The sequence below is a fragment of the Protopterus annectens genome, chromosome 1.part2 (genome assembly GCF_019279795.1).
Source record: "Protopterus annectens isolate FY-2018-M chromosome 1.part2, PAN1.0, whole genome shotgun sequence".
Classification (NCBI taxonomy): domain Eukaryota; kingdom Metazoa; phylum Chordata; order Ceratodontiformes; family Protopteridae; genus Protopterus; species Protopterus annectens.
This window is the reverse complement of record NC_056727.1, coordinates 1,151,556,705-1,151,569,507: the sequence shown is the minus strand read 5'-3', so window position 1 is coordinate 1,151,569,507 and position 12,803 is coordinate 1,151,556,705. Positions and strand designations below refer to the sequence as shown.

Sequence of the window (12,803 nt, the reverse complement as noted above, 5' to 3'; positions counted from 1 at the left end):
TGGGATGGAAATGAGCAGCATTATGGTAATGAGACCAACTGCAAATGTAGATGAAAACATGATGGAGCCATTCAGAAATGCATAAACCTGTGTAAATTGCTTCCGGCAGAGAAGTTGTACATCATCATTTCCTGGTGAACAGAAAGAGAGAAATAACATGGTAAAATGTCTGGACTATTATCTGCATTATCTGGACAGCAATTGTTAAGCCAGATCTGGTAGCTAGTGCCTATAGTGGTGGATGTTGTCATCCCCCACATCACAGACAACCTGACTGCATATAATATAGCATGATTTCCAAAACAGACCCACTTCTATTGCATGGATTCCTCATGTGGCATATGGTAATATGCTCCAAAAACCTGCAACATGATATGTGTTGCCTGTACAGCCACAACAGGGGGTCTCCAGTGGAGGCTCAGACAGTCTGGAGCCAGCAGTGATGGTGGGCCAGCAGGGGAAAACCATTCTAGGCTGAAGTGGGAGTAATACACTGTACCACTGACACAACAGCTGGTGTCTGGTTCACAAATATGGGACAAAATAAAAACAACAAAGATTAAAACTCATGCATGCAATACTTCACCCAGCATTTACAGTATAAATGCACTGACTGGCCATGCCATGCATTGGACAAAACCTAATCCATATAAATAACACCACAGTGAGGGCAGAGATCAGAAATGGCTACACTGGTAGAAATGGGGATGGGCTAAGGATGTGGAAAGGATTGTGTTACACGGCTTGGTAATTGTGATGAGTAGGGTATAATGTGCCAAGAGGGATAATTCTTCCCAATGGGGACAGGTGGCCAGATATTAGAGGTGCTTGCACAATACTGATGCCAGAGGACAAAGCTGCAGTCAGGCTTGGAATGGATTGATTGATTATTTTCTATTCATTCATTCATTCATTCATTCATTCATTCATTCATTCATTCATTTATTCACTGATTCATACATTCATTTTAGATGCCATAGTCTGAAGCACCTTATGTAGAGGGGTCAGGTACCCATAAAAGACCGGTCACCAGTAGAGTAACTCAGGACTTTGTGCTGGGCCTGCTCTTATCTGACATCTATTTCTTGGTGGTAAACATTAATGTCAGGGGCCTTTGGTTGACCATGTTTGCAAATGACTGGAAATTGTGAGCTATCATAGATTTCCCCCATGACACAAATATCTTATGAGAGGGCCTAACATAGACAAATGACTGGTGCTGAAGCCATGGATTAAAACTCAATGTTAAGAAATGCATCACAGTGTCTTTTTGTACATGGCCATCCAGGCTAATTACTCCATTGATAAAACACCCCTAAGAGTTTACCCAGTAATCAGGGGTCTGGGAACATATGTAGCCAGTCATCTGGCCTTTGACCAGCATGTGGTCAAGGTAGTGAGAAAATCATTCTATGTCACCCAGCTTATAACTAAGGGCATGGCATCCAGGTCCAAGGAAGTCATAATGTCACTTTATTTGGATCTTATTGGACCCACCGTCAAGTATAATGCTCACTTCAGCATGTGCCTGACTGGATATATGCAACAATTTGAATGCCCACAAAGGTGCCTTACCAGTAGAATCCACAGTATATACACAATGTCCTATATGGATTACCTTGAAGTCCTATCTCTATATGTGGTCTCCTACAGGTTACTGAGAGGTGATCTATGTCTGGCATGCAAGGTATCCAGCTCTGATAGACCTTTTGCACATCTGCAAAATGAACAGCATTAGAAACTCTAGATCTGAGGATTTAATCTTTGCTTGTGACATAAATAGGACATGTTGGTGAGACATATACATGTTTCAGAGGATCCCATGCTCTGGAACAGACTCTCCATCCAGAGTCCATTCCTGGTCCTGTTTAAGTGTAACCTTGAACAGTGGATGGGAAATCAGAAATTCACCTGCGGTCTGTCCCCCATGCACCCCATGTCTCTGATAGAACTCACACACTCTGTATTACAAGGGCAACACTCTACCCCAAAAACTATAAGGCCAGGCAGATGATAACTATGCCCAAATTAGCATACCCCCCATAACCTTTCAAAGTTCCTAACTAACATACTCCACCTCTTTTAATAAACGCTCATGATTTATAGTAACACAGTTGGGTTAGGTTGCATGGCCAGGCTTATAAAGGCCCTAGTGGTTGCTAGGCTGATTTATACCCATGAAGCTATAAATTTACATCACTTGGTAGAATTGCAGCCATAGGTGATTTGTGTATCTGATCTGCTAAGAGGAAGTTCCTGAAAGTATCAGAAATTGTTAGAGTGATTTGAAATGCCTCCTCTTTGATATAAGCATTAAAATAGTTTTAGTGACATTGTCTAGCATGGTGTAATTTTACTAAGGATGCAGAATGTAGCACTGGTCCAGTATTTCTTTACTAAACTATCTTTATATTGGAAGTAAAAATTGTTATTTCTCTAGAAAAGCATATATTTTCAGTTCTAATGTTTGCTCAAACCCCATGGATTTGAGTGGCTAGGTCAAAGTCTGTGCTCAGAAAAACTAAAATCACTTTGCTTAGATAGCAGTTTAGAGATTATTGGTATAACAGAACAAACATACATAGATACAAACATTTCAATAAGGCCAATTTCCTTCTAGCCTGCCAATGTACTAGAACAGTCATTGCAACAGTAAGTATCCAAATTGCTCTTATAAAATGTCTGAAACAGAGTTTTAATGTGATGTGGTAGTCTGTTCCAGACATCTGCTACTCTCTCAGAGAACCAGTTATTTGCAGCCATTTGCTCCCCCAACATAAGATATTTCTCAGTAGGGATTTTTTTAAATCTGCCAAATCCTTCCACTTCCAATAAACATATTTCTACTTACCTCTCTTTTCCATCACACCTCCCACATTTTCTATCACCTGAGGAAAAATTCTCTGAAGTCTGCTTGGAGTATCAATAGAGACTTATGCAAATGCTTCAAAGCACAAGTCCTAAATCTTCTGGATTTGTTTTATACTTGGAGCTATAAAAATGTCTTTCCATTGTTCTTTTGTAAGCTGCCTTTTCAGTATCTCTTTGCAGTCTTTTCTCACCTTTCGATTCTTACAGTTATGCAATATTTTTATGCCCTACTAAGTCTCTCCTTTTTAATAGTAACTTCTGTTATAGACTCGACTAAAATCTGTACCAGATCTTTTCTTTCACTTGGCATTCCCCCCACCCTTGATCGTTGCCTATGTTCTGATATGTATGGCCCTAACCCAGTCTTATTACTTTTTGCTGTCTGGGTATTTGCTCCCAATACCTTGTTACTTGTCAATTTTCTCTAGTAAATTTCAGCTCCCTTTTGCCTGTTTTATATCCCTACTTGCAGTCATCCTTATTGTAACATCTCCTTTCTCCAGTCTCATATTGGCTTAGTTCTTAGAATACTTTCTGCAAGTACATGAATATTATAATATGTGTTGTGGTGGTTCTACTTAAGGATCTGCATCCAAAATCCTATTCTTTCCTCATTTCTCGAGCCCTACCCTTCATCATCAACCCTTTCCAATTTGTTTCATAATCTTTTGCTTGCTAGGAGTCATAATTGACTACCATATGAAAGGAGCAGTTAAGAAAACCCAGCAGAGGCTAAGCTTATTCTACAGGATATTTCTTTCATAAACTCTACAAGAAAACACATTGCCTTGACCTTTCTACTTCCTATGTTTCTCTGCACCACTCCTGTACTGACTAACATTCAAGCCTCGCAATCTGTCCTCCTTGAGCAGAGTTATAATGAAGTGGCAACATTTGCCGCCAACTTACTTTATAAAGAACAGCACTGCCTTGGTCCTAGAAAATGTTAATGGCTAGAACTATCCCGTTAATCTATTAGCTAACAACCATACCCAAACTCATCTTCAAATGTGATCAATGCCCAATTCTAAATGAAATTTTTCAATATTTCTTCCCAAATAGACAGCTGTAGTCTGCTAAAAACTCCATATAACTCGATCTAATGATTTAACTGGAGACTGTGTACTCCTATGTATCTAGGCTATAGAACTCATTGCCCCCACTGCTTTGAGAAATTAGCTATCAAAGGCATAACATCTATTTAAATTATGTCACATCACATTTTTTTATTTATAGCTGTTATTATAGAATAACATGTTACAGGTGGCTATAGATCTAGTTACAATTTATGAATGCTGATAAATGATTTCAAGTCCCCACCTTTCCATTTCTGACAGTGTACCCAAAATAATCTTCTCTTTTTATTTTCCCAAAACATTAAAGTAGATTTATGGCTCTGTATGTACATGGGTTTGCCCCATTTTCCTTTCCCTGAAAGGTGAGTTTAGCAAGGGCAAGCCTCCAATCTTGAAGACTCTCCCATAGTGAAATGACCCAGTGGGTATTGGATATAATGTTATTGTAAGTTCATGTAGAAGTGTTCTCAGGTCATTATTACTAATTCTGCTTACTCCCTGTAATTTGCTTGAATCCAGTTGGTCTAGTACTTTTCAAATGCAGAAATGAAATTAAATTTAAATTTACCTAGATGCAACTAGCACAGTTGTCTCCTAATTTGGGGAGCCAAATTGTTTTGCATAAGATTTTGTAAACATATCTGCAATCTGTGTTTAAGAATATATTTTAGCATCTAAGTAAAATTTATCAATTGCACATTCTGGCATCTTGTAATATACCTAGTCTAAGGCACTCTGGAAAAAAAAACAGAACCTTGGATGAAAAAACACTGTTTATTCCACGAGCAAAACATGAAAATAAAAATGATCAGTCAATTAAAAGCTCTCAACCGCAGTACATTTTTGTCCTAAAACAGACTTCATGAGATAACCACCAATAATACAAAATGCAGTATATTATGTGTTCTCCAGTTCAAAAACCACCAATCACAAACCCTAAAACCTCATAAATTAATTAATGCTAAATTTTTTTAATACAACTATTCATACAATAAAATATGTTAAATGTATAGAACAATCCTTCATATTCACACCCTAAAAAGTCTAGTGTTTTTAGGAAGGAGACCTATTCCAACTTCTTTCTTTTCTTTACCAGTGCTCACCCATATAGTCAAAAAAGAGGACTGGTTAAACGTCAATATGTGAGGGGCAGTAGGATGTCCTCTGAGGAGTAGGACTTCCTGAAGGAATGGCAGTTCTTGGAAAAAATGTTCTTGCAAAGAGGGTGCCCAATTTCACTGTTGAGGGAGGTCTGTGATGAGGTCAGCAAAGGTAGACTTGATAGGTTTGCCCCCTTATGAGGTAAGGAAGGGGTGGTTATTGCCAGACCTGGGGCAAACAAAAAGGACAACATTGATTAATAACATGCATTTGTGACTAACTACAATGGTGATGCTGGGGTCATTATGAACATTTTGGAAAGTGAATGGGAGAGATTTGCTTCTATATCTGATCTTAACATAGTGGAGAAGCCTTTTAAATGCATTTTATAGTAAAGGTCCAAATATCAAGAATCTGATTGAGAACAGGAGTGGGGTAGTTCACATGTATGGATGGGAGGAAAGGTTCCTTTAAATGCGGACATTGTTCACTGCGAATATGTGTCCAGTGGAGAACATATACAATTGACCACTAGAAATAGGATACTAACATGCAAGGGATATGCTACTTGTGATACCAATGGTGTTATATATTTAGGGTTATGTAAAGTATGTAATGGATTCTATGTGGCTAAAATGGAGCTAAAGCTCCGTAGAAGAATCTATGAGCATTTATATGAGATCAAAAATAAGAATAGCAATAATGGGCTGTACAAGCATAGCACCAAGTGAAACAATGCTTCCCACACTTTGTTTGTCCTGGAGGTAATAGCTAAGGATAGGAGGGGCAGGCCTTTGGAGCTTAACATTGAGTACAGGGAATTATTCTGCAGATTCTGCCAGAGACAAATAAATTCCCGGGTATGAAAAAAACTCTTTCTATAGCTCCAGTTTTGAAACTTAGGACTGCCAGACTTTAACATGCAATATGGTATTTCTCTACAAGATGGAGCATTATCACTTTCCAAGTATTCCATTTTTGTAATTTAGTTTTATAAAGATACATGTATTTTTTATGTTTTTATTTTACTATGTTTTAGGGTGTGAATATGGAGGATTGTTCAATACATTTAATATATTTTATTGTATGAATAGTTTTTATATTAAAACAATAGCATTAATTAATTTATAAGGTTTTAGGGTTTGTGATAGATGCTTTTTGAATTGGAGAACACATATATACTGCATTTTGTATTATTGGTGGTTATCTGATGAAATCTGTTTTAGAACGAAAACGTAGTGTGGTTGAGAGTGTTTATGTGATTGTCAGTTTTTATTTTCGTGTTTTGCCAGTGGAATAAACAGTGTTTTTTCATCCAAAGTTCCAGTTGTTTTTCCAGAGTGCCTTTTTCTGCTTTATTGTGTTTGTTTTGCTTTTGGCACTCAGTTTTTTCATTTTTTTGTATTTTTTAATATACTTAGTCTCCCATTTCAAACCTTTCATTGTGGTACAAAGTTGTTTCTGTTTTGCTGTGTGAATTCTGTCCAAATATTCAGCCTTATGAAATTATGTCCTTGACACACAGAATGCTGGAATGTTTACTTACTGCAAGACTAGTGGCCACTTCGGTAGGCAACTTATCACCCATCTATGTGAAATGAAGCTCATCCCTGTCCATATTAAAATGCAACTTTGATTTGTGGATGGGAAACAGAATGCCCCCTGTACTTCTAATGGACAGAGGCAACTCCTGAATGTTTTATCCCATGCATGGGTCCCCTCATATTATCTATGGGATATTTTCATTAAGGGTAATATATAATTATTGACCATGGGATGGGTAAGAGCAATCTCTAACCAAATGGGATAGGTTAATTTGAGCACTAAAAGGGAAATTGGCTAAGATTGAAATGGTCCACAAGGGCAGCTAGTCTAGCACCTATAATGCTGCATGTAAATGAATGTGACAGGAGTTGATGGTACTAATGCAGACCATGAATGGCCTCAGCCATGGGGCTTCCCCTCTGATGAATGGCCATTGTACACCTGCAGACAAGGATGCAGTGGAAGTGTATGGCTGTGGCTGCCTGCTTATACTATGTGCATGACCTCCACATTGAGTATGTCTATGAGGGTAGGCCCATCATTCCAGTGCAGGCTTACCACCAATAGGTGGTACTGAGGAAGTGGCACTATGTGACCTCCACATACCTGCCCTGTGGGGTGCACCCAGAGCATAATTAAATGAGTGGCGTTATTGGTATGATGTTGGCTTCAGTGTGTTGATACAAAAGAACCCATGGAGGCAGCAGTGACCATCAACTGTCTGTCCACTGAGTCAAGCATGTCATCAAGGCAGCAATGCCTAACTACCACTGGATGAATAGGTGATGATGGTGGTCACTGTGTAGGGCTGCCAGGTGTGCCTTGTCATTCCATGCCCACTGGAGAGGTGGGTACAGGTATCACAGGTAACACAGATGTGTCAGTGAATGAGGGTGGTAGTGTGCCCTCCATAGTAACCATTACTGACAGTGGCAATATGTCATTAGACTATGCTGGTATTAGGCTGCCATCATTGTAGTGCCCTGATGGTACACTGACATCAAGTTTGACCTATTTCAGTATTAGGTTCATAGGTTCATAGGTAGGTACTAGGCTTTTGGCCATAGGGCTTATACAAGCCTAGCCAAAAAGGTACCCTGGCTTTTGCCACCCAAGAAAATTATTTACCTGTGCCCCTGTCAAGCAGAACCACAGAAGTGATCCCCGGGGTGAATTTCCTATTACCCATATAGGTTCATAGGTAGGTACTAGGCTTTTGGCCCTAGGGCCTATACAAGTAAAGTTCATAGGTTCATACTAGGCTAGCTGCCCTTGTGAGCCATTTTAAGCCTAGCCAATTATCCCTTGCAAGATTGATCAATGCAGCTGTAAAAGCAGACATACAAAGACTCATATGCACAACTGCTGATATGAGATAATCCCTCACCCCATTGCTGCAGCAACATTGTAAGTAAAAAAATTGATAAATGTACCTTGTGTTGTATGCCCCCATACCTGCATCCTACATGTGTAGAGTACATGGGGAGGATTTACACTGAATAGTAACATGAGCAAAGTGATTGTAAATGCTTAATTATGTGGCTAGAACATTAATAATCACTTCATTATGTTGGTGGAACAGTGATAAACAATAATGGTTACACTTCATTTAGATACATGTTTTTATCACACCCATTTATCAGGGAAAAATAGTATGAATTACAGTTGTGTAGGTTACCATAAAGTAGATGCTTGAATGATTACTGCTACAGTAGCCCTAGCTATATGGGTTACAGTGTGCTAATTATATAAGGGCTGGCCAACAACGAAAACTTCAGAATGCCTTCCATGCCACTAAACTCTCTAGCAGCTCAAGCTGAGCTGATTAAAAGACAAGTTTTGGAGCAAAGCCCTTCAGAGCTATCCCGCTAGCATAAAGGATGGAGGCTGAGCCCTGAAAGGACTATAGTAGGAATAACAACACATAAATGTCCGCACTATGGCATAAAACAAATACCAAAAACAAAGGTGGTGGAGGGTTGGAGCTGCTACTACAGCAGTGATCATTCAAACATCTACTGTTATGGTAAGTTCAGCTTACACAACTGTACTATGTTCATCATAATGATCACTGCTGCAGCAGTCTTAGCTACTTGGGTAGATTACCATAGCTAACTACATTTGGGAGGCAGGAGGAGAATGATCATAGCAAAACTTGATCTGGACCTAGAGAAGGAAGTCAGCTTATTCTGCTTTGTAAAAGTATGTACAGAGGCCCAAGTAGCAGCGTCTGAAGTAGTTCTAGAATCCAACCCTTTCTAAAAAGCCACAGATGAAGCCAAGGCCCTGGTTGAGTGGGGGTTGACCCTGCCTTGGAATATATAACAAACGGTAATAGCCTTAGAGAACCATTTGGAAATAGTCTGTATTGACACAGGTTGTTATGTCTTCTCATCTTCTCAAGAAATAAACAATTAATCCTCAGATGTGAGAACTATAGCCCTGTTCATGAAGATAGTACCTGACATGCTTGTGGACATCCAAGGTATGGAGTATCCTTTCTCTCTCATTTTTCGATTCAGTAAAGGAAATGGTGGGATGGATACTGTGGCTTAAAGAAAAGATTGGATAACACTTTAGGCATAAAAGAAGGATTAGGTCTCAAAGACACCCTGTCCCTATGGAAAAATGAGGTAGGCTTGACTCACCATAAGAGCTTGCAACTCAGATACCCTTTTTGCAGAGGTCAGAGCAAACAGTAAAACTGTTTTTCATGTTAAGAACCTCAAGTCAGCCAGATTAGCTGGTTCAAATGGAACAAGTGTTACCTTCTCTAACACAAAATTAAGATCCCAAGTAGGGTCACAAATTTACTTGGTGGCCTCTCATGCAAAACCCCTTTCAAGAATGTTTTGATATGGGACTGCTTTTAAAGAGTAGGATCTATGGGCAACTAGCTCTGAATGGGTGCTGGATATGTTGTTGGCACCAAGTGGAAAACCTTTTCCATTTGATAATCCACCATTTCTAGTAGCAAGCTTTCTTCCCTCCATTAGTACCTGCTGCGTGTCCTCAGATACCTAAAAGGAATTAAGACCTTATCATCCAGGCAGTCAACTGAAAATGATTGATGTCAGAGTGTATAAACACCCCTGTTCTTGATGTAAGTAGCTCCAGTATGTGAGGACACTTGTGGTAATTGCCACAGGCTATTTCTGAAGAGAAATGAGAACTACAGTTGCCTGGGCCAGAAGGGAGTCACCACAATGATCTAGGGGGATTCCTTTTGAATCATCAGAAGTACACTAGACATTAGAGGAAAGGGTAGAAAAGCATACAGGAACATTGCTGTCACAAGAAAAGATGTATTTTCTCCTGGTCTTCTTGGATAGAGTCCTAGAACAGAATCTTGCCAGTTGATTGTTCAAAGAGGAGGCAAAAAGGTCTCCTTGATGAATTCTTCAGTGATGGATCAAATGTTGGAACCCCCCCCCCCGATCTAGTTTTCATTCTTGAAGATCTGCCCTGGTCCTGCTCAGCTTGCCTGCCACACACTTTTGCTCTGATGTAATGTAGAATTCCTGCATAGTGAGATTGTGCTGAGAAGCTATATCCCAAACAAACATGGCTAGTCTGTAAGGGGGTACATCCTTGTTTCATTTTGTTTTTAGATGTTCCACATGTCTGTGGTATTGTCTGAAACCACTTTGAAGAGGACAGAAAAAAATGACCACTTTCATTTAAAAGTACGTTACAGTCTTGTGACAGTCCATTAAAACACAACACTACTAGCTTTAAAATAACTTTCCTGAAGAAGAAAGTAAATAAAAAAATCAATACATTTATGAAAATGGAAGATTTTTTTTCCTCATGAAGAGTAATTATCCACCCTGCAAAGGAAAGTACAAGGCGACCATTGATCCTCAAAACCCTCAGAGAAGTGTACTGTTTGGTGGCAGTAAATCTCTGAAGGGCTTCACAAACACTTGTCTTTTAGTCAGCTCATCATGAATGCTTGCATTCTGAGCATGTGGGTGGTGCCCTAAAGCTTAGGAAGCTGGCTGGCCATTATATCCTTGGCCAGATATAATATAATCCATATATCTATGGCTACTGCTGCAGCCAGCAGTATGGTGAACATATAAAATTCTACTCTAGGACTGTGTGCAATACTGCAGACACTTGTGATATCGGTTCCAGTTGTAACATTTGTAAGTACCATTGTTTATTCAATACTCAGTGATAGCAGCATATTCATAATTTTATCTGCATTTTAACATATGCATTATTGTAAGGGACACTGAAGCCTCTTTCAGTGCAGTTTTATACAGTATTTCTGTTATCTGCCTCAGTGAATTGTTACTTGTTATTTAACTACTTTTCATGTTGTTTTTGTATTTTCCTGTATAATCACTATAATCACACAAATACACATTTGCACACACACACACACACACACACACACACACACACACACACACACACACACACATGCACCCACTGTGTATATGCATATACATATGTATATGTGTGTGTGTGTGTGTGTGTGTGTGTGTGTGTGTGTGTGTGTGTGTGTGTGTGTGGGGCTGCATACACATTTTGGGAGTTGATTTGGAAAGGGTGGAAGGCTTTATGTTTAACCAGTCTTGTGTCATACAAATAAACACCCAAACCTACACAATCTTCATGCATCTTTCAGAAGATGAAATATGCTTAGCAATTTCTAAAAGTAAAATTGCTCATAATGTTATAGCTAATGTAAAACAGTAAATTTATTCTGAAGGATGACACTAAAATGGATATAACATACTAGCCTTTTTAGACAAATGCAATATTTTGTATTTTTCATATCACTGTGAAAAGTAAATATTTAAAATCCATTTAGACTGAGGCAATCTGGAATTCTGTATAGTATTCTCAATCTGTTTACTAATGTTTAATTTATAGTTTACCTTAGTTTAAGTATTATTATGTTGGCAAGATATAATATTTTTTGCCTTTTTGTTCCAACAGTCAGAGCAGGAAAAGTGAAGATTCCATCGAATCTGGAAGTTGACATTATAGATGTAACTGAACAGAACAGAGACCTTAAGTTTATTATTCCGGTATCATTAACAGAGATTATAAATATGCCCAAAGAGACTTTTCCAGTATCAGCTGAAGTGCTCGATCCACCCTTAGAACAAATATTTAAATGTAGTTGGTTTACATCAATTCGAAAAGGCAAGAAAATTGTGATACATGGTACTGCGGACAGCAAAAGGATACTCACAGTGGCCAGCAAATCCAAGAAAGGTAGCCGGTACTTCTTAGTGTCACTCAGTTACAAAGGACAATTTAAGAAGAAACCAAGAGAATTTGAAACAGTTTTTGAGCTGCATGCTAACTTTATCCCAGGTAATCCACTATGTGTAGTTACCACAAAAGACTGTGAGTGTTTTGAAGGTGATTTTCCTTGTCTCAGTGTTGGAGACAAATTAGAAGTGCTATACGCAACAGAAACACAGGCACTCATAGATGACAGTCTGCAGAATGTTCAGGTACTAGTATGTAACAGGATATGTGAAGATGAAATTGAGGAAATAATGCTACCCATGTCCCTTGAAGGTCGATTTGTTGAAGAGAATGCAGACAGATGCAAGTACACTGTTGAGCGACTACTGAAGTCAGGCAAACTTCCAGCAGAGTTAAAAGTTGCAGTGAAAGATAAATCACTGGGTAATGACATGTTGGCTTCATTGTCTTCTATAAAGTTTGAGGAGGAAATAAAGACAAGCTATGTAATCATAAGTTTTGCTGAAGACCCTCTCAAGTACTACGAGCTGCCTGCCAAGTGGATGAACATGTCTGTATGCTTTACAGATGAGACAGCTGAGTATCCTGAGAATCTGACAGATGGTTCCCCTGTGGTGGAACTTGCAGAATTCTTCTTTTATGAGCTCAGGAAGTTATCACCATCAAATGTCCTTCCTCCTCCAAGACCTCCTAAAAAGAAAAGTTTAACACTTTCCACCTCAGAGACAGTGAATATTAAGGAGGAGCCTAGCAAACCAGCTCCATTCTGTAAGGTAAGATGCTTTCCAGATGTGTGCCTAAGTATTTTGTTTTCTAGTTCTGATTTAGTATGTGTTTGTATAGCTATCTTACTGACCTTGATACCAAAATATTTGTACACCACAACTGACTATTTTTGAATGCTACTAGCACTCAGAATCACGGACCTCAGACTGGCCAAACCCACAACTGATCAGTTCTCCCTTTCCAGTACTA

At 38.9% G+C, this 12,803-nt stretch overlaps 1 protein-coding gene across 1 annotated transcript in view; it reads left to right on the top strand.

The window, feature by feature from the left end:
* LOC122792268 (protein THEMIS2-like) overlaps positions 1 to 12,803 on the top strand; it is a 655,074-nt gene that overhangs the window by 496,301 nt on the left and 145,970 nt on the right. Inside the window, exon 4 of the mRNA XM_044060021.1 lies at positions 11,547 to 12,601. Within this exon, the coding sequence (XP_043915956.1) occupies positions 11,547 to 12,601 (1,055 nt within the window). The remainder of the gene's footprint in view (positions 1 to 11,546; positions 12,602 to 12,803) is intronic.